A 22,333-nucleotide genomic window follows, 5' to 3' on the forward strand; every position below is an offset into this window, starting at 1 on the left:
TTCTTTTAATTGATGTAAAACTTTTTTTTTAAGTAGACTCCACGCCCAGTGTGGAGCCCAGTGTGGGGCTTGAACTCTCGACCCTGAGATCAAGACCTGAGCTGAGATGGAGTTTGACGCTTAACCAACTGAGTCACCCGGGAGCCCCAAGATAGAACTTTTGGTTGCATGAATATGTCATTACGTATTTACACTTAGGCTTTTTCTATTTTTCGTTATCATGAACAGTACTGTTATGGACATTCGAGTGCATGAGGAAAGATGTCTCTTGAGTCCATTCTCAGGGACAGTAACGATGACTATAGTTACTTGTTTCCCTTAAAGACACACACACACACACACACACACCCCATCTCAGAACTCTGAAGACCAGGCACGAGGGAAAGGACGCTGAGAACACCGCCCAGAGCTCTCCTGGCATACTGAGCTGAGAGCCTGAAGCATGGATGGAACAGAATGTAAAGCACTACCCGTCCCCGGAGCAGAAACAAGTATCACATTGTCATGACCCAAGCTCTAAAGCTGCTTAGCTGTTTATTGGCAAGAAGAACATGTTTATGAACATTAAGTATCATTAACTCACCATTTTTCTGCACAATGAAATTGCAGATGTCACGGTCCTGGGAGAGATTTCCAAAAACACGCACGGCCTCTAGGATTCCATCCATGTTATTACTCACAAGAAGTTTTATGAGCACTGGGTTTGGGGACCGGAGGGGGGGAAAAAATCAGTGAGTTTAACTTTTAAAAGGCCATTAGACACCAGCATCATACTAAATACCAATAACTCAACATTTTTGAAGGATATTAAAATACAAACTATAAGGGACTTTAGCAAGAACTAAGACCCTAACTTTTCCCCATATTCTGATTTCTTAGAATCAAATCAGGCTCTTTGATATTTGTACAAGAAACCAGAGAGATGAATGGCACCAGTAGTTAATAAAGTCAGAATCTTACATATTCATCTACCCGAACCCAATGCTGAACCTTACATTCAGCAATATATAGCTTTTTGTCTTGAATTATGGAATTCTTCACTTGGTAGTAAGATAAGTTGTTGATTGTGGCCGTAGTATTGATCACCAGCTCCTCACAATCCTCAATTGACTTGTATTCTGAAAGACAGTAAGGAAAAGGGTATCGGAGCCTCACTGCAGTGGCAGAAACATGACCTCCTGACCGCCCCCCAAAGCAGTGCCAGGGTCAAGCCCATGTCCCAGACCAGGTCTGTGCAAGGGCTTTGTTGGCTTTGTTTCCCAGGACTCCTCCTGCAGGGAAATGCACCAGACACAGGGAACCACTCCTGACCAAGTTCTAGAACACTCTAAAGCTCAGTCCCTCCAGTCAGGGGGTCTGGAAAAATTAGGCTGATCCAGGCCCTGTGATTACAGTCAAGTGAAGGTGCCCCACGCCAGCGAGCTGAGCGGTCTCTCATCCCCACGGGTTCGAGTGTTTTCTGAGCTGTCCTGGGGCCTCTACGCTGTGAGTCTGTTCCCCACGTCTCCACCTCTGAACAGAATGCCCCTTAGGGCATAATCTGTCTATAACTCCTATCAGTGCTGCCCTCCAAACACACAGAATCTGATCCCTTCTCGCCCCCTCTACACCACCTCGCTCCGCCCTCACCTGAACTGGCTTCTTGTCTCCCACCTTCCTCTCTGAGTCTACCCCTAACACGGTGACCCTTCAGTAGTAAGTCAGCTAACATCACTTGTCTCCCTTGGGCCTCAGGCCCTACCTGGGCAGCCCCAGTTCTTTTTGGGGGGAGTACAGGGAAGGGGGATGGGTGGGAGGGTACAGAGGGAGAGGAAGAGAGAGAAAGAGAATCTTGAACAGGCTCCATGCCCAGTGTGGAGCCCGACATGGGGTGCGATCTCACGACCCTGACTGAGACCATGACCTGAGCCAAAATCAAGAATCAGATGCTTAACCGACTGAGCCCCCCAGGGGCCCCTGGGCAGCCCCAGTTCTGACGTCTCAGGCCACCTGGGGTTCTATCCCCCAGGTCACCAGTGCCAACTACATTGGTCTTCTTGTTTTTTTTTTTTGTTTTTTTTTTTTGACATATCAGCATGATCCTGCCTGAACCCTTTGCACTGCTCTTCCCTCTGTCTAGAATACCCTCTGTTTCGAGGTGTCCAATTGGTTCGTTCTTCACGTCTTTCAGATTGTTGCTGAGATGTCACTTTATTGAACATAGTTTCCTTAACCTCCCAATATAGACTAGCATCCATTACTCCCTTTCCCCTACCCTACTTTTTATCTGCTCCAGGGCCCATGTAATCACCTGGCCTGTGGTGTGTTTAATGTTTGTCTTCTAGTCCTAAAATGTACGCTCTACAAGACTGGGGATTTGTCTATTTGATTTATTGTTGCATTCCCAGCAGCTAGAACAGAGTCTGGCACATAGGGGTGCTCGGTAAATAGTTGCTGGATGCAACAAGTAGGGAAGGACTCTTAGCACATGAGACCCTTAGGAATTCTGTTTCCCGCCTTCAGCCTCCAGACTCATCTCCTGGCAGATGCAGAAATGCCAGTTAAGAGCCCTAGTTCCTTCTGCCTCCAGACTGATGACACTGGACCTTGGACAGTGTTTGGAAATCTGTTTTTTAATCTTGCTTTGGTAGGAGGATTTGTCCGGGGGTGGGGAGAGGGTACCTCTTATGTATCACCACTTTCTGTGGGACCTACGTTTGGCCAGAAGGAATAGTGTGCAGCGCCTAGGGCAAGAGGGTAGGTACCCACAGCTACCAGGCCTCTATCACAACAGCACCAAGCACTTTGTGTGCACTTAGCCCCACAAAAGTAAATGATTAATAATGCTTTAAATGCACTTACCAGCATTTGAACCCACAAATCATTAATACTCTAAGGGTGCAGCTGTCTCAACTCAGGCCACCATAACAAAATACCACAGATGTGGGGCTTAAATTACAGGAATGTATTTTCTCACAGTTCTGGAGGTTGGAAGTCTGGCATCAGGATGGTGAGGACCCCTCCTGGCTTGCGGATGGCCTCCTTGCTGTATCCTCACATGGTGGAGAGAAAGCAAGAGCAAGCTCTCTGGCGTCTCTTCTTATAAGGACACTAATCCCACCACGAGCCCCTCCCTTCATGACCTGGTCTACACCTCATTATCTCCCAAAGGCTCCGTCTCCAAATACCATCACACTGAGGCTTAGGGCTTCAACATAGGAAGCTGGGGAGTGGCGGATGCGATTCAGTCCATACCAACCTCCTAAAATGCCATCTTATATGAGACCATTGAGGCTGAGAAGAGTTAAATCCCTTGCCTGACTTCAAAGAACACACATCTGAATCTGGGAGTATCTGACTCAACCATCTGTTCTTGCCCTTGCATCTTCCTTTGTGCCCATCAGAGCTGCCTGGAGCAATGCTTTGCTGCCAGTGGGCATGAGAGAATCACTTAGCCCTCTGTAGCTGGCTCATGGTTATAAGAAAGTCTAGAATTTGGAGCTTGCCACTCAGGCAGCCAGTCTCTAAATCTGGGAGCTTGCAGAAAGGGCTAGTCCTTCTTAGAAAGACTTTTTTTTTTTTTTAATTAAATTTTAAAAGACCCTCTGCAGTGAGACTGGCCTCCAGAGACAAGTCCTGGGGTTCCAACTCCTCGGGCCTCACGTCCTGTGTACACCTTGCTGCGGGCACTTGTCACCACCCTCTTGTCTGCGCGCCTGCCCTGCCTCCGCCACATACTCTGAGCTCCTTGAAAGCAGATACTATGTGTTCTTAAACCTTGTTAGGCACCAAATGTTTGTGTTCTTCTCCAAATTCATATGTAGAAGCCCCAGGGTGAAGTCACCCCCAGTGTGAGTGAATCTGGAGCTAATGAAGGGTTAAATGAGTCATCAGGACGGGCCCTCACCCAATAGGCTGCTGCCCTTCTAAGAGGAGGAAGGTAGCATCTACAAGCCAGAAAGAGCATCCTGGCCAGACGCCAACCCTGCTGGCACCCTGACCTTGGGATTCCAGCCTCCAGAACCGTGAGAAGACAGATTTCGGGGATTGAAGCCACCCTGTCTGCTGTAGTTTGTTATACGGGAGCCTGAGCAGCCTCAGATAAACCCCCTGAAGCCTAGGATTCGTTGTGCACTGAGGACTCAGTAATGGATCTTAATGAAGAGCAGGGGGCGAAGTTCAAAGGTCACCCCCAAACCTCATTTTCATCAGGTATTAATGTTTCTTCTACCACGAGAAGATCTTTCGGATCCTGGTAACCAGTAGCTAAGTTGATCACTCTGTGTGGGAGTTAATTTCCCTGCTCCCTGGTGGGTGGAGGTGCCTGTGGGAAGTGATGAGGCCTAAAAAGTGGAAGGGGGTGTCAGGGACTGAATTATGCACCCCCCCTTCATATGGTGAAGCCCTAATGTAACTGTATTTGGAACTACAGCTTTTAAGGGCTAATGAGGATGAAATGAGGTCATAAGGGTGGAGTCTTATCCAATAGGGCTGCTGGCCTTAGAGAAGAGGAAGAGAGAGAGAGAGAGAGAGAGAGAGAGAGAGCATGTGCTGTCCGAGTGCACACGCCAGCAGAGACTGCGTGAGGCCATGGTGAGAAGGAAGCCATCCTCAAGCCAGGAAGACAGACTTCTCCAGAACCCAGCCATGACGTCATCCGGATCTCAGACTTCCAGTCTCCGGATTGTGATGAAATAAATCTGTTGCTGAAGTCACCCAGGCTACGCTGTTTCGCTGTGGCAACCCCAGCTGACTGAGACAGGTGTTGGCACCACGGAGCGGGCTGCTGCTCTAACAAACCCTAAAAGTGTGACAGTGGCTTTGGAACTGGGGGGTGCAGGTGGCGGAGGCTGGAGGAGTCCTGAGGTGAATGCTAGAAATAAGAAATCTTAAAGGCAGTTGTGGTGAGGGCTCTGAAAGAAAAGAGGAGAGAGCGAGAGAGAGAGAGAGAGAGAGAGAGAGAGCGCTTGAGCTTCCACCTTCTTAGGGAAAAGAGCATGTCCCATAAAGGCCATTCTGGTGAGACCTCAGAGGGAAACAAGGAAGAGGTTCCTGGAGACTGCAGGAAAGTTGTTAACGTGGCAAAGAACTGGGCTGAACTATGTTTGCATTCTGGTGTTTTTGCGAAAGGTAGAGCTAGCAAGCAGCGATGTTGGATATTTAGCTGAGATTTCTAAGCAAAAGTGTTTACGGAGCGACTTGGCTTCTCCTGACATTATAGTAAAATGTGAGGAGAGAGAGATGAATGTGAAGAAAGAATTGTTGAGCAAAAGGAACTAGAACTTGAAGATCTGGAAAATTCTCGGCCTATCCCTAAGGCAAAAAGTGAGAAAGCATGTGCTAGAGAGAACCAAGCGTGCATTTGGAATATCATTTGATATAGGGCTTCTGGGCTTATGTGAGCAGAAACACTGCCAGTTTGAACCGAAAGGCTCTGAGATGGGGCAAAATGAAGGGAGGCCATCCTCAGATGTGACAGGACAGGAGGAGAGAGCTCTTTGGCTGTGAGTGTGCAATATCCTTTAAGAGGAGTGGAAATGACCCCAAAGGTGAGTGAGAGATCCAGGGCCACTGCCTCGGTTTCAACAGGCCAGATGCCTTCTACCCCAAAGCCCCGAGGACAGGCCCGGCCTGCAGAGCAGGACCTGGAGGCAGGACCTCCACCCCAATGGGTCTGGAAGGCAAAGCACTGAACCAAAGAGGATTATTTTCAAGTCTTAAAATATGATGGAATTCGCCTTGCCTGGGAACTGCCACCTTTTCCTTTTCCCCTATTCCTCCCTTTGGAATGGGAATGTCAATCCTACGCCTGCCCCACAGCTGTATTTCGGAAGCATAACAAGTCCGGTTCCACAGGTTCACAGGAGAGGAATTCTTGAGTCTCACAATATCTGATTTAGGTATTTACATGGGATGTTGGTCCTTAGACTTCAGGGTTAAAACCTTTGGAGCTCCTGAGATGGAAGCAATGAGTTTTCCATGTGAGAAGGACATGAACTGGGGGGGGCGGGTGCGGGGCAGGATACAGTACAATGGACTGAACTGTGTCTCCTGCCCTGAATTCATACATGGAAGCCCTAACCTTCAATGCAATTGTATTTGGAGACGGGGATTTAAGAGGTAAAGTCAGATGAGATCATAAGGGTGGAGTCCTTATCCCATAGGACTGATGGCCTTAGAAGAAGAGGAAGAGAGATCATTCTGTCTCCCTGAGGGTTCACTTGGAGGAACCACCATGTGAAGACCCGGTGAGAAGGCCACTGTCTGCAAGGCAAGGGGAGAGCTTCATCCCAGACCCCTCCCTGGCCGGCACCCCAAGAACCACGAGAAGAAACACATTTCTGTGGTAAGCCACCCAGTCTGTGGTGGTTTGTTATGGAAGAGTGCCATGGCTAAGTGGCTAATAATGGGGGGAAAGGGGACCTGGATAACTGCGGGCCATAATACAGATAATGTAAAAACCTGAAAAAGAAAAAGATAACACTCTAGTCGTGTGGACAAGTACAGGAAAAATGAAGGATTTCAAATGCTTTATCCTTAGCTTGGCCAATTTTCAGTAATCTGATTGGTACACTTAAAAAAAAAAATTGTGGGTCGCCTGGGTGGCTCAGCCTTAAGCATCTGCCTTAGACTCACATCAGGATCCCGGAGTCCTGGGATCCAGTCCCACGTCAGCTGCTCCTTGCTCCTTGCTCAGTCAGGAGCCTGCTTTTCCCTCTCCCTCTGTCCCTCCCCTGCTCATGTTCTCTCTGTCTCTCTCTCTCTCTGTCAAATAAATAAATAAAATCTTTAAAAAAAAAAAGTAAAAAAAAAAAGGGTTTATTTTAATTGTGACAAAATTCACCCTTTTCAAGGCATACACTTCAGTGGGTTTTAGTAATTTTTTTCTTTTTCTCTTTTCTTTTCTTTTCATATATATATATGAAAGGTGCTTGAACTCACGACCCTGAGATCATGACCTGAGCTGAAATCAAGATCAGAGGCTGAACCCACTGAGCCACCCAGAAGCCCCATATATTTGCATTTTATAAGGAGATAATTCCTTAGCTGCTCTGCAAAAGGCTATATATATATATTATATACATATATTTTTTAATCTGGACTGCTTTTGAGGCAGTTTTGAGCAGAGGAAGAATTTTTCTTCCTGAAACGGAAGGCTCCTCCAAGGCGGCTGTGCTGCCAGGACGGGGGGCAGTGGGGTGGCCACAGGGCCTTGTCACATGCCGGGGGTGCCGTACCGAGCGTGGCGAGCAACAGGCCCACGGCGAGCGGGTCGGCGGCCAGCGCGGGGCCCACGGCCGGGTGGATGGCCAGGTTGGCGAGCACGCGGGTCAGCTTGATGAGCACGTCCTGGGCCTGGGCCCGCCCGGCTCCCGCCGCCGGCTTCTCGGCGCCCAGGTCCAGTCGGTGGAACGTGCCGAACAGCGACAGCAAGGCTGGGATGCTCCCTTTCTCTTTGCAGAACTGCTCCCGAGCCTGGTTGTTCTTCGCCGTCAGGTTGCCAAGGATGAAGACGATCCGCACCACCAGATCCTGCAGGGAAGGGGAGCCGGTTAGAGGGCCGAGGAGCTGGGGCCAGTTGCTGGAAGGAGTACAGCGTGTTCATTTATTCACGGTGTGATTACTAGAAGAGGGGGGCACATCTGGCGCCCACGAACTTGTCTAGAGTTTGAGTCTCAAGTCGGTGCAAATTGATGGAGGAGATTAACAAGCACTTGGAGCAGTGAAAGGCTACGAACTGAGTGATGCTATTAGCGAGGGCATTAACTTCAGATCCTGCGTCTGAAATCCTGGTTGGCCTCTTTTCTTTTCTTTTTAACCCCTCAGACAACAATTAGTCGAGTGGGATAGGATTACTGATACCGTGTCATGTAAATCTAAGTAGTGACACCAACAGGTTGCCACAACACCCAAATCTTTCCCTAGAAGTTCACCTCCTGCTGAAGGCGCTGTGTTTCTGAAAATCGACTGTTCCGCACGACGGCTGATCAGACTGTGTTAGAGCGCGCTTTCCCAACCTGGGCCCCACAGACTTTGGGGGCAGGATAATCCTTGCTGTGGGGGGGCTAGATTTAGCAGCAGTATTCCTGGCTCTTACTATAGATACCAGTAGCACCTCCCCAGACGTCACAACCAAGAAGGTCTAACCGTCTTTTTTAAGTAGGCTTCACGCCCAATATGGGGCTTGAACCCATGACCCTGAGATCAAGGATCGCGTGCAACTGAGCCAGCCAGGCAGCCCACAACCAAAAAGGTTTGAATGTCCCCTGGGGACAGAATCACTGTGTTTGACAAATATATCACTTTAAAGCAGTGCTTTTCCTTCTTGACTAGGGTAGTGGTTACGTGGGCGATGCCCTTACCCCTACTGGCTGAGGTGCACGTGTGTGCTTACCCACTTTTCTGCATATACGCTCTATTTCACGTTAAATAAATGTTTCGAAAAATCCCAAACTGAGAACAATTTACAAGTAAACAGGACACAAAAACAATTACATTCTTAATTCTATAACAGACAGACAAATGAGAACACTGGCCTTCCCCATACCCAGGGACAGTGAGGAGATTCCTTGGGGAGGAAGAGACTTACTCACTCAGGGGCTGTGAGTGATCCGGGTGCTAACTCTCACTGTGCTGGCTGTGCAATTTGACAGACAAGAAATGGGTTTTTAGAACCTGCCTGGTCACACAACGAGCAAGGAGTGAGTCAGGATTTGAATCCAGGATCCCTGACCTAGAGTGCTTTCTAGAGCCAAGCCTCCCACATGGCCTGTCCTGCAAGGATCTCCTTTGCCTTGTCTTTTGCAGAGCAGCTAAGGAATTATCTCCTTTTAAAATGCAAATATGTGGGGCTCCTGGGTGGCTCAGTGGGTTCAGCCTCTGATCTTGATTTCAGCTCAGGTCATGATCTCAGGGTCGTGAGTTCGAGCCTCGAGTCGGGCTCTGCACTCAAGCTGGTCCCTCTCCCTCTGCTCCTCCCCAACTCATGCACAAACTCTCCCTCTCAAATAAATAAAATCTTTTAAGATATAGTAAAGTAAAAAATAAAATGCAAACAGGTCACCAGGAGGGATTCCCAAGAAACCTGGCTTTGTGTATCAGACCTGCAATAGTCAGCAGCCTTACCCAACGAGGGCAGAGGCCTGGGCCTGTTTTAATCGGGGAGCCAGGTCTAGGTGGGGTGCGGGCAGCACAGGGACCACGCATGGCAGAGAGCCGAAGGTCACAGACGGAGGACAAGCTTCTGGATTTGCCCGTGGCTGCTCGGCCAACACCAACTTGTTCCTGCTTGTTCTTGAAAGACTTTTCCCTGGCACTGGCCGAGCAGAAGCGAGGCCGCGGCTTGTGCAGCTGGGAACCATTTGTCAACATTAAGAAAGTCGGAGGCTAACACGCCAGCAAGAACTGGAGCTGGTCCAGGAGAGAGTTCACATTGGGAAAAAAAAAAAAAAAAACCCTCATCTCAGTGAGCAACCGATGGTAGCCGGTCATCCCAGTTGGGAGTAGCCGCTCCTGGGCTGCGGGAGCCCGAATGCCAGGCGTCGGTGACTGTGAGTGCCAGGGGCTGGGGAGGACACACTTGGAGGATGGACAGGAGACAAGGTGCCCTGAAGAGCCTCCAATCTACTTGAGAAGACAAGGCTAACCTATGTGGGGTGAGAGGGCCACGCAGGCAGCTAGACACTGAAGGACAGGGGTTAGGATCCCCAGCTTGAGAGCCAGCCAGTCTGCTTCATACCTGTGACTTGGCTTAGCCTCTCTGTGTCTCCATCCGCTCCATGTGCAGACTGAGAAAATTCTGTGTCGTGAGGGTAAACAAGACCAAACAGGCCAGGCACAAGTCGTGAGGGATGACTTGGGCACCGTTCTGAACCTTTTTCTCATACCATCAGTAACATGTTCGTAGCATTAAACTGTGTGGGACAGACCCGATGGTCTCGGAGGAGTTTAGACAGGAGGATGCCTAGGGGACAGTGGGGACGGGGCGGGGGGGGGGGTGTCAGCAAAATGACCTCCAGGGAATTTCAGTTCAACCTTGAAAAACGTTTGAAGAGTGGCTATCTGGAGGGGAGGATGGAGAAGGGAGTGAGTGGGTCTTGAGAAAGAGTCCTGGGACAGTCCCCTTCCTGGGGACGGGGGTCACTTTGTCTGTCTCTGATCACCAGATGGTTCCCTAAAAAAACTTTAGTCTGTGGGTCCTCCACCCAAAGCAAGCACACACAATTTCACGATGATACTTGTCACTTCACATAGAACCCGTGGTTACCTCACAAGGTTCCTGATGGCAGAGGCTCCTCCCGCCCGGCCACACCCAACAGAGAAGCAGGATGTTTTCCAAACAGGACAGAGGGGATTTCTGAGAATTAGGCTCCTCAAAGGATGTTCCATCTTCTATTTTCTAAGCTAAGGAATATGAGCTTTTTGCATGAACTTGGGTATACGATTTCTGATGAAAGACTCCCCACACGAGGTCTACCTCTGGAAGACTATACAGGCCAACTGTCACGGCAGCAATGAACACACAGTGTTGACGATGTGCCAGGCACTGTGCCAAGCATTTAGACACACAAATTAATTCATTAGAAGTGATCATCTGCAGTCCTTTAATCTGAACAGAGCTGTTCCCCATCCTTCCCATCCAGGAGGTCACCTCCCCCGTGCCCTCAACTGTAGCCGTGTTGACATTTCTGGACTTCGCACTGTTCCTTAGATTGTTCTCCTCTCCCATCTCCCCGGAGGCTCGGTAAGCAAAACAGGAAAGACATCATATGTGATCTTGAATGGCTTCTTTATTAAAAAATGTAAAACGTCGTTGTATTCTTTTTGTTGAATCATATCAGGCTCATCAATTTACCCAGTAAAATGTCAACCGGCCGTCTTCAGAAGGATGCTGGACCGGTCCTCCTCCTTTCCCCCTCCTCCCAGGCCTCGCTGCTTCACCTGTGCCTCCCTGTATTTGTTTTACTCCTTCGTAGAACTCAGCAGGTGTCCCTGGCCCTGTACCATCTCTACCCAAATCATCGTTGCTGATTTGCCAGAAGCGTTCAGACGAGATCCCAGGCTGCAGATAAAGGCAGCTTTCCTTCCCCATCCTTGCAGATTCAAGGGGCCTCCATCCACTGTCCCATGTGGTCTCATCTGGGGAGACTAAGTGCTGCTTTCTCCAGCCCCTTCAACTTCTAAAATTCCTTGATTCTAGTATCCGCGTGGATCCTAACGTGGCAGAGATTATTAAGCCCCACGTGGGAAGAAGAAACTCCAGACTTCAGGGCAGGAAGAGTTAACACTGCCACAATACCTCTTTCCCTGCCTTCAGATGGAAAAAGGAGGGGGTGGTTCCTGGCAGCAGTGGTGCCAACTGAAGGATGGCATGCGAGATCAACAAATGGGGATGGCAGATTGTGCCGCTTGCAGCACCAAGCTTCCAGCAACTGCTATGCTCACTGTTTCTGTCCTCTTTCTCAGGGTTGGCTAAGGCATCTTTTCATTCCACCCCCCACCCCCCCACCTTTCTCAAATATATTCTCTGCAAATCTAGGGAACATGGAATAGGCCAAAATAGAAGCAGTCTCCCAGGAGGTTGGCAGAGGTGGTGCTTCCTTATTCCCATACCAGTGCTTGTCTTGACTCATCTGGAATCCTGAGAGCACTGGCTAAGCCAGACGGCTTTGCAAGGCCCCTCGGCTGACCGTGGGTGGTCCGCATTGTGCAGAGGGCTGCCTCGGACGCGATCATAGGGAGGTTATTCATTGTCCCACCACCCAATCCTTCTCAAGTCTGCAAAGTGCCACTTAATTATTCTATGAAGATTTGAAAAATTAGACAAAGGCCAGAATTATCAGTTTGTAGAGACCACTGATTGAATCCATAGCAGAAAATAAAATAAATCTCCTTTCAGGTACAGATTCTCTCTTTTGTCCCCGGACAACATCTGAGAATCACCTATAAATCAACCTTGAACTTTTGGAGCATTTTTACTAACCTTCACACAGTGTTGCATATTCATACCATAGCTGTGAATTTTGAAACAGCAAAATAAAGATGAATCAGGAGAGAGAATTTTTGTTTAGAGAAAGCAGTCTAGGGGCGCCTGGGTGGCTCAGTCTGTTGAGCATCTGCTTTCAGCTTAGGTCATGATCCCAGGGTCCTGGGATCGAGCCTCGTGTCGGGCTCCCTGCTCAGTGGGAAGCCTGCTTCTTTCTCCCCCTCTGCCTGCTGCTCGGCCTACCTGTGCTCTCTCTCTGTCAAATAAATAAATCTTAAAAAAGCAAGCAAGCAAGCAAGCAGTCTCGTATAACCAGTTCATATCAACTTTCTAATTTTGCATAACAATGGAATCGGCCTAGCAATAGCTGCGGCCAACCAGAGCCCAGACAAACAGGTACACCTATTGTAAGAGGCCTGACCTCCCGTGCTTTCCAGTTAGGGCCTGTGCGATATTCTCGTTGGTTCGAATGTGTTGTGTCCTTAGGAGCAAGCATGGTACTCGGTCTCAGTGGGCCCCGCGCTGCTGTAAATGAAATTGCTTTAACTGGAACAAAGCACGGAGCAGGACACAGCTGAGCAGCTGGCAAGCTCCAGCAGCAGCAGCAGTTGGGTTGCTGTTATTCTCCGCGTGCGAGACATTGGCCTAAAGTCGGTGAAGGAGGCTTTCCTCCCACTCAGGGATGTGGGGACCCAAGCTTCACGGGGCTGGGTGATCCCCAAGTCCAACCCTGGTGAGAAGAGGCAGGATGTGGACCACCTACCACCTGTGCTCACAGATGGACCCCCCAAACTCCTTCAGCCCATCTCCTTGTTCCCCATAACCCTCACCTGTCTGATCCCCCAGACTTGGCCCCACAGGCATCTTTGATTCCTCACTCCCCTCATCAACCAGCCACCGAGTTCCCTCTGCTCTGCCGTCTCAGAATCTCCCCCGGCCCCTCCTTCCCATGCCTGGGAAAAATGGGAAAAAGTCTTATTTGAGGCATTTTACTGGGTGGCCTGTCTGAAGACTCCTGCCTCGGGCCCTTGACGGCATCCCCCCTCTGGGACCACTTCCTGCCACACAGCTCTTATGTCATCCCCTTGCCCAGAAACATCCACGGCCTATTCGATGTCAAAGCCAGCGTCCGAGGCACCCTCTAGCCCCGTGTGACCAGTCCTCTCATTATTACCCCTGCCCACAGTCAGCCAAAGGGAACACAGTCCTCCTGGATGCCCACCCCACAACTTCCCACCAGGCCTTAAAATCACTGGTGTGCATGATATTGACCGTAGGGAAGGAACCATATCAACCTATCACAGAAATAATAAACTATGTTCAGCCGACCCCACTTACTTAGGAGAGAACTACTTCTAGTAGGTAAAGGAAAATATTTTAGAAAGACTTTCAAGATGCCCCATTTAAAATTTGGTTAGGAACTTCTCAAGGCAGTGTGGATCCGAGAGCTGAATCAAGGATTTGCAATTTGCAACATCTACCCAACTTCCCACCCTCCAGCCAAACTTCAACATTAATTGAACGTATAGGTGGCTTGAAGAACAGATGCCCGTGGGGAAGACAGACGGCACTACTGCAAAAATGCTAATCAGCCCTAGGGTCCTAAAAGTGGGTCAACGCTTTGTGTAAGTGCTGAACCATACAAGATGGGAGAAGCTGAGATGCTGGCAACTCAAAACCCAGACTCTGAGTAGAAGATCATTTAGAAACCAGAAGAGGGACGCCTGGGTGGCTCAGTGGTTGAGCCTCTGCCTTTGGCTCAGGGCGTGATCCCGGGATCCCGGGATCGAGTCCCACATCCAGCTCCCCGGGGGGAGCCTGCTTCTCCCTCTGCCTGTGTCTCTGCCTCTCTCTCTGTGTCTCTCATGAATAAATAAATAAATAAAATCTTTAAAAAATAAAAAATAAAAACCAGGAGAGACTATACTGATGCCTCCTCTATCTATCCATCCCATCAGCAGCCATTTATTGAGCACCAACTGTATGCTTCCGGATGTGGCTGTCACTCAAAAGCACGGGGCAAGGCTGGCATTTCGCTGCGCTCTGTTCTTTTTTTAAGTCTACAGACATAAATCAGGCGCTCAGGTTCCGTGCTGAGTGGGGGAAGAGCCAGTTCCACAAGGGCAAAGCAGCAGGAGCTGGAAAGAATGAACAAGGGACGGGCTTATTGTGCTGTCCGCCCGGTCAGGGGTGCAGAGCGAGGCCAAGGCTGAAAAAAGGAGCGAGCTCAGCCAAATGCTAGCAGCACCCACCGGGAATGTGCCTGCAGAGGGTCTGGGAAGAGAGCCACAGGGCACGCTCCTGCCAGGCAGGAGGCAGAGGCCGAGCTGGGAGCCAAGTGGCCATATAAAGGCTCCAGGGGAAGGGGTGGAGGTGCCTTCCTAACCAATCCTCACCGGCCCCAAACAAGATGGAGGGGACAGAGAGGTCACTTCCTTCTGGACTGTTCCACCCCTGTGGTGGCGTTACAGATGAGCAGCTAGAACGATGGCAGGTGTTTGTGCTTGCAGCCCTGCAGACACCCCAGGTCTCCCTGTCGACACGGCGATTTCGAAGCATTCCAAAGCAGACAGTGCTCACTGTGTGTACAAGGCCGAACATGATCCCTTACCCTAAAAGAAGTCCAGGTGGAATGAGGCAGGCCTGGCTTTAAAAGCAGCGCAAGCAAGGACACGTCAGGCCATTCCCAGACGGGGTTTGTGAGTGTGTGAATGTGCTGATGATGGGCCTGCCTCTGGAAGCTCTGTTTTGAAAAAAATAAGGAACTGACCGTGTCTAGGAATGGAGAGGGTTAGACAGGCAGTTGCTCAATGGGTGCAAGTGATGGGAACGTAGATAAAGGTTATTCCTTTTTTGGGCCGTGACCTCCGTAAAACGCAGCCCCATCTCACAAATCTTATTTCAGAGGCATTTTACTGGATCCCCTGCCCGAGAGATATTTACAGAAGAAATGGGGAAAATCCCTTCGTGTTCTTCCAGAAAACGAACCCAAACATATTTTGCGGAGATGCTAAATGCAGCACTGCTGACGTCAGAGGCGCCTCCTAAGGCAGGCCCTGATTTGCAAGGATGATATCGACCCTGCTCGTTCCTGCGTTACTAGGTCCATCTGTTTGTACATTTGGTTTGTAGCAAATGTAGTTTACACCACAAAGCGTACAATATGTGCACATTTCTTAAATGAGATTTGTCATTTAATCGAATTTTGGTTAGCATTTTTAATAGACTCTCTGCCTAATGCCAACGTTTAGCTTTCAAGCCGCATCAAGCTGACTGAAATGTTGTGTTCTGGTCTCTGATTGTGTGTGTGTGTGTGTGTGTGTGGGAACTGGAGTGATTAGTTGTACCATGGATCTTGGACCAATTAACCTCCTTAGACATGAGCCAAAGAAGTTTCCCTTGTTCTCCCTGAGGAAGTCCTTTGTGAGAGCTGGGAGGAGTGGATTCCTTTTCTCTGAGACTGTTGATAAACCAGAAACCCTGGCTGGTTACCACAACCATCAGCCACAGACCGGCCCGCTGTGTGCAAAGAGGGGCGCAGCCAACTGGGCCTTCGTTTGACTGAACATGCACTGATCTCCCTCAGATGGATCTGCTGCAAACTTACAATACGGGTCTACACTGAACTTTCTCAAAGCAGGACGTGGGCAGGAATATTTGGTGATTATTTGAACAATAAAATTTGGGGGTGGTTTCATGAACTGCAAATCAACAACTCGTGGTTTGTCCAGTTACCGGACACTGAGGCCATTGTGAAGGTCCTGCAGGACAAAGAAAGCCTGAACTCGCCTCTCCTAAGTGGTTCATTCCAACCAGCACCTGAAGCCTCACCACTGTGATGACTGTGTTATCAAAGCGTTATCACTATTAGCACTGGGTGTGGTCCCATGGACTCCTTTTTGTTTGTTTGTTTTCTCTTTTCCAGGGCCAGCTGTTTTGACACAAGTCTGGCAGGGAAAAAAATCGTGGAAGAGTCCAATAAACCATCTCATTTCCTCGAGCTAAGAAAGCCTTCGGCTATTGGTGCAAAAAGCAAAAGGCACAGTTTATCACCCTTCACTGTGGAAAGCACACCGACAAGTGGTTTCTCTTGCTAAGTTGGCCTCTACCTTGTAAGGGACACTCACTGTCAGCCACAGGCGTGCAGAGAAAGACTGACCCTGTGTGGCTGGTTTGATTAATCACTTTAAAAATCTCTTGAGATTTTGTAGAAACCCTCTGCTGTCAGTACTGGAGAAGACCGTTTTAAGGAACCACCTTAAGAATGTATACCACAGGTTCCCAAAGCTCCTAGGCGTTTCCATCCCTTGAGGAGCCTCTAAAAATTAGGTCCTTGGGCCCCATTCTAGACCAGAATCAGAATCTCCAAAGGTGGGGCCTGAGAACCTGTATTTTTAAAGCTCTCCAGGTGATTCTGATGATCAGCTAACTTTAGGAGTTACTGACTTAAATCAAGAAAGATTTAGAAATCTCTCCATCTTAATACCTACTGTCAGTTTTTGTAATAGCACTTTAAGAAATACAAATCCATGTTCCTTGTAAAAAAAATCCTCACAACACAAATGTGTAGAAAATAAAAGTGAAAATGCCCCCCCAACCCTTCATTATCATTCACCTGATAGACATAGATTAAGTATATTTTAAAAAGACTCATTCTTATATGCAGAAGTCAGACTTTACCTTGACAAGAGATGAATATGAATAATGTAAAAAAAAATGGGATTTTTTTTTAACCTTTGGCATTTTCTCATACAATTTCTTTTTCTTCCTTCAGTGGGAAAAATAGCAGATAGGGGAGGAAATATTCTAATTCTCCCAGCAGCCGTCAGCCCTGGTGCTACCTGGGTTGAAACAGAATTTCCCCCTTGATGGACCATGGAAGTGGCAGGACAGTTACCTGCAAAACTCCTCACCAGCTTGATAAAATCACTTAAAAAGGTATGTGCAGGGGGTTTTCTTTTTCTTTCCTTTTCCTTTTTTTTTTTTTTTTTTTTTTGAGATTTTTGTTTCTGTGTTCTTTGAAAATATACTTAGCTGTGAACATGATTTGATTTAAAAACAAATCTCAGAAAAATGAAATCTCTGTTGATGCCCAGTGTAGCCCTCAGACTTTTAAGACAAAGTTAACACTGACTTCTCAGAACAAAATTATATATTTCTGCTTGTTTAATTGCTTGGTGATAGCTATGTATATTAGGAGACTGCCAATCTTCCAACATAGTCTTAGATTTTTATAAACAAAAATAATTATAGGAAGTAATAATTCTATAACTTGCTGGAGGGCTGGTGGATTTTCCAAAGATTAGTTCAAAGCCTCAACATCCAAATAAATCTCCAGTGTGGCAGTTTTTAGCCACTGCAGATTAAAACACTCACATCGAACATGCATGGTGTGGGATTTCTGGATTTACGTTTATTTCTAAAAGAGAGGAAATGCAAATCATATTTGCCTGGCCATTTGGGAACATAAACCTAAGACTATGCTGGTCTGAAGAAAGTTAAAGTACATTACTTCTGTTTTACTTTTGTGTATGGCAGTTCACCAAGGTGAAAAATATGGGGAAAAACTATTATTATTTCCTCCTCCAAACTAGGAAAAAGAAAGTAAATATTTAAGGAATAAGTACTAGAATAGTAGGAAAAATATTTTATAATGCCTTACAGATTCCAAAGCATTTCAAATACTCAAAATTCATTCTTTCAGCACTTTATCACAAGTCTACTACGCCAAGCATCATCTGTTTTATCAAAACAAGGCCTGTGTCCTTCAGAAATTCCCACTAGTGGATGAGGCACCTATACAAAAAATAACCATTCAGAAAAATCACAAAAGAGATATTTACAAAGACCTATGGAGTATGGAGCTTTTGGTTAATGATTTTAGGAAGTAGTTGGGACACATAACTACTTCCTTGTAGCCTGAGCAATTTCCCTGCTCTTTTAAAATATTTTGGTCTTGAGGAAAATATAAATTATGTATTTACTTTTCTTACTAGAAAAAAATCAGAGATGGTTCAAAACTGTAACATTGAATTCTTTAGGATAAGTAAAACACAGTATAGAGTCGAAGTATAATTTTTGAAAAGTTAACAACATGCCTCCCATACAGACATAAAATTAACATATTAAAAATTACTTATCTCATTAATGAGGGAGCCAATACAATGGCTAGGTTGGCTCCAAGAACAGTCAAAGAATCTGGTGTTTACAAGCATGAAAAAGAATGTTAGATTAGTAGGTTAGATTCACACCTGGCTAATAGCCTACAGGGTCATAAAACCATAACTTTTGAGGCAATCTTGTCTGCCAGAGAAAAATCTACAAATTAATGTGTAACTTTATAGTGCTTGGGTTCTAATCAAATAGTAAATAGCAAGTTTAAACACAGATGCATTCTCCTGGAGAATTAAGCCCTGCCTATTAAACAGTTCCGCAGCATGACTTTGTCAGGACGCATAGCCTCCCAGCCTAACATCCTATTTCTAAATTTGAGATAATTTTTCTTAATTATAGTGAAGTGGTTAAGATTAGAGACATTCTGCTTGGGTCCTTAGTTCTGGGTGTACTAGCTGGGTGTACTGGCTGCGTTTAAACCTTTAAAATGATGCTACAGGAGAAATTGAGGGTCTTGAAAGGCTTCACAGAGGAGGGGACATGAGAGCTCCATCTTGTAATATTAATTGGCCCTTGAAGATGAGAAGTGGCAAAGAATTTTTCGTCAAAGAGTCCCCTCAGGTCCTCTCACTAAGAGCCTATTCATATTCAATTCTATTTAAGACTTTTTCAGGTGATACTTTCAACAAGTTTTATTATGAGTGTCCCCAGCTAATTGCAAGCAAAGAATCCCAAAAGGTAAGTGAAGATGACCAAAGGCAGAATTAACAATCAATAGAAAGGGAAGAGAGAGAAATCTACAAGGAGACACAGGCATTTAAAGAATCTCATAAATTGACATGCTCCCATTATGGGACAAATAGCCTCTAGAGCAGTAATTAATGCTTGGAATATTGACTTTTGGCATCAAGAAGAGGTTAAATTATTTTTAATATCTTTAAGAAGGCAAGGAAATACGTAATATATCTGAATTGATTTTTACTACAATGATAAAAATAATAAATTATGCATTTCTTTGATGGTTCTGGAAACAACGTCTACTGTACATAGTTTGCAAGATGCTCTTCATTCTTCTTTGAACCAAAATACTTTTAATAGGAACACAAAATTATCATATAGATCAACAGAAAAAAATATGACTTTGAAATACCAATTTTGCTTTACAGGTAAGTGAAAAGTAGTTCACTAAGAGACGTGGTAAAATTTTATGCCAATTAAACTTACGACAGTTAGTCCCTTGAACCAGAAAAAGCATACCCTTCACTATGTTGACATCTCAAGTGTCTCATATTGGCAAGATACCGGGATTTTTGTCTGTTTGGTAAACATGGACATGATCCATGCTATAATCAGAAAAACAACAGCTATTTACTAATAATGCTACAAAACAATAGGACTCTCTGTCAGTACTAAACTGATGGGTTTTCTTCCTTTTACAGGTGACAACATAACTTGAAATGAAACAGAAATGTTTTCTTTCACCCCCATTTGAAAATTCTAGTGTGAAGATGTCTTTTCCAGTTATAGTTATCTAAGTCACCCATGATCAAAACATCAAAGCAAAAAGAATAATGACGGCAAAATAAAATCACAATGGAAGTCCATAAAATAACCTTTCAAAATAAAATCCATAACTAAACTTTTTAAGTATAAGATCTAAAAGAATTCTTTTAATGCTATAGTAAACTCTCTTTTCTATCTTTTATCTTTTTCCTTAAAAAAAGAAGACCAAGAATAGGAGTGCCTCAGCTTTTCATTGGATTAATTCACTTGCCAAAGATTACAGTTCAGATAACATATTGTACCAAGATCTAGGTTAATAAATGCTTAATGGACACTTCAATTCACAGAAGATTGAGGATATTCTCAGGTAGATTAATCAAAACCATTCTTCCCCTGACATAGCAAATTCTTGTACCTTGAAATCTTTCAAAGTAGAAAATATAAAATATATAAGGGAAAGCATTTATAACCCAAATACTCAGAATCATAAACTCGAGTGCATACTTGTAAGTCACTGTTTAAAAGCTAAATAAGAACTTATTAACACTTTAAGCAAGGTTCTATCACCCTTAAAATGTAGTAACGATATAATATGAGCATAGAAACTTCTCTGTCATCTATATAACCAAAAATAAACTAGTAACCTTTTAATACATTAGCTAATAATAGCATCAAATCTCACAAACTTAGTCATTCTCAGCAGAAGTATCTGGCTGGGTAAAAATAAGTTCAATGCTATTTGTGGCAAACACAGGGATTATATTTTGAGGTGGTTTTGAGATGGCCAATATAAACAAACACACAGCTTTATGTTAAAATGTTCTTAGAATACACATAAACTTGGCTTTAAGCTAGTATGTGATACTGAAATTTTACCATATTTGAAATGCATATATATTGTGTTCATAGATAAACTGTCTCACTAAAGAGTTGATGTCACTTTAATCATTTATAAAGCTGAATGAAAATAGAATGTATTTAATGAATATTCAAAAATATCATAAAACTTAATGTCTGTACTATTATGATTTTATTACGGTGGAGTCATTTGTGACTTCTTCCTTTTTTTAAACAACCATATATACTTTTACCCGATCCATTAAAACCAAATAATTTTTTCTAATACTTACCTTATTTTAGAAGAATTTCATCTTCTAAAAGAATATACCCAGTGTAAGGGATCCCAAACTTTACTTTGCATCAGAGGGCCGGGTGGTTCTCATTGAAGTGCAGATGGCCAGGCCCCTTCCCACCCATCTGACTCATCAGGCCCCCATTCCACCCCAAGAGGATTCTCATGTAGGGGTCTGGAGATCACTGGGAGGAGCAACACTGCGCACCCACCCTTCTCCCTAAACCAGAAATCCTACCACATCAACCATCCTACTGTAGCCATTTCTGCCTCAAGCTACTCCCTCCTCAACTCCTACAGGTAACTGTCTCCAGGGGCCGTGCATTATACATCATATGGAAGCTTCTGATAGAAACTGGTACATTCAAAGCATAAAGCCACTCAACATGAGCTTACACAAATACACCAATGCAAAAACATACTGAAGAATTAAATTCATAAAGAACTGACCTGTTTCTTCTGGTATTTGTTTATCAGTTTCAAAAACAAGGCGTAACATCTGGAATAGTTGGCCAAGGCAACACAGCAGTCATGGTAAGAAGTAAGTTTGCTGCAGAAATGCCAAATGGAAAAATTAAAAAAAAAAACTTTTTTGTTTCCAGAAAGTTCAAATACATGTAGGGTTACTTTAAATGCAGATGTTCAAAGCGTTGCCCAGTGTATGAAAAGGAGTCTAGAAATACTCTGTACACCAGTCTAGAGAAGCCACAAGGCTTGCTGTTTGCTTTAGACTCGGGGGCCATGAGGGAAGGGGGTCCTTTGAAAAAGAGAAAATTCTAATACATGTGTATGGTGTGAATTTACACTATCCATGTGGGTCAGAAAAATACAAGCTAAGAAATGTACACAAATTCTATTTGGATAGCAACCACTGAATCTCCCGGGACCCCGTCAGAAACAATTGTTAAACTGCTCAAATATACTAGGCTGGTTGTGATGGACTAAAATCAGGCAAAAACAGGCCTTAAAGTTAAAAGCCTCGAAAAGAGCTTCCAAATTTTGAAGGCATGCAAACAACCAACCAACCAAAACCTTTAAGGAAGTACTGACAAACCCTTATCAGATTGGGAGGTGTTCATAAATCTCTCATTAAGTGACAGATTAATAGGTAAAACATCATCAATATTGTAAAAACTTGACCATTTACCAGGCTATTAACAAGTCTCAGTAAATTTTCAGAGCACTGGCGTCTTCTAGATCAAATTCTCTGGTTAAAGAACAGTTAAGTTAGGAAATCAATGTAAAAATACATATCTTAGAAAACATTTTTGAAGACTTAAAAACATAACTTATGGGTCAAAGAAACATAAAAATTTTTTTAGAAAACATACCTGAATAACTAAAAATACCACAAATCAAAATTTGTGGGATACAGCTAAAGCACTATTTAAAGGAAAGTTTATAGTCTTCGGAAGGATTTTAAAAGAGGAACTGAATTTCTAACAAAAGAGAAGAAAAATATAACATATCCAAAGGTAGTAGGAGAAAAGGGTTGATAAAGATAAGAACAGAAGGAATATAATAGAAAACAAACATACAATGAAGCGGATCAATAAATCTGCTGGTTCTCTGCAAAAAACTAATAAAATTGGCAAACCTTTGGCAAGACTGATCGAGAG

The 22,333-nt window shown here is 45.2% G+C and overlaps 1 protein-coding gene and 1 long non-coding RNA gene across 6 annotated transcripts in view; one reads left to right on the forward strand and one right to left on the reverse strand.

Annotated features, from left to right (window-relative positions):
• Positions 1-22,333, reverse strand: part of ARMC2 (armadillo repeat containing 2) — a 103,630-nt gene that overhangs the window by 8,569 nt on the left and 72,728 nt on the right. For all 5 annotated transcript variants that reach the window (XR_013382878.1, XM_077902853.1, XM_077902854.1 and 2 more), the window contains 4 exons: positions 21,165-21,264; positions 7,218-7,512; positions 996-1,118; positions 584-697 (listed from right to left, as the gene is read on the reverse strand). Coding sequence is in view for 4 of the 5 variants with exons in the window: in XM_077902853.1 (XP_077758979.1) it covers positions 584-697; positions 996-1,118; positions 7,218-7,512; positions 21,165-21,264 (632 nt within the window). In the remaining variant the exon portion in view is untranslated. The remainder of the gene's footprint in view (positions 1-583; positions 698-995; positions 1,119-7,217; positions 7,513-21,164; positions 21,265-22,333) is intronic.
• LOC144317020 (uncharacterized) lies at positions 4,144-19,705 on the forward strand. Its single transcript, XR_013382880.1, has 9 exons — positions 4,144-4,845; positions 5,363-5,528; positions 6,144-6,325; positions 7,442-9,530; positions 10,623-10,723; positions 15,891-16,077; positions 16,740-16,903; positions 18,743-18,817; positions 19,519-19,705. It is a non-coding gene; the product is annotated as an uncharacterized LOC144317020 (long non-coding RNA).

This window comes from Canis aureus, chromosome 7 (assembly GCF_053574225.1).
Source record: "Canis aureus isolate CA01 chromosome 7, VMU_Caureus_v.1.0, whole genome shotgun sequence".
Classification (NCBI taxonomy): domain Eukaryota; kingdom Metazoa; phylum Chordata; class Mammalia; order Carnivora; family Canidae; genus Canis; species Canis aureus.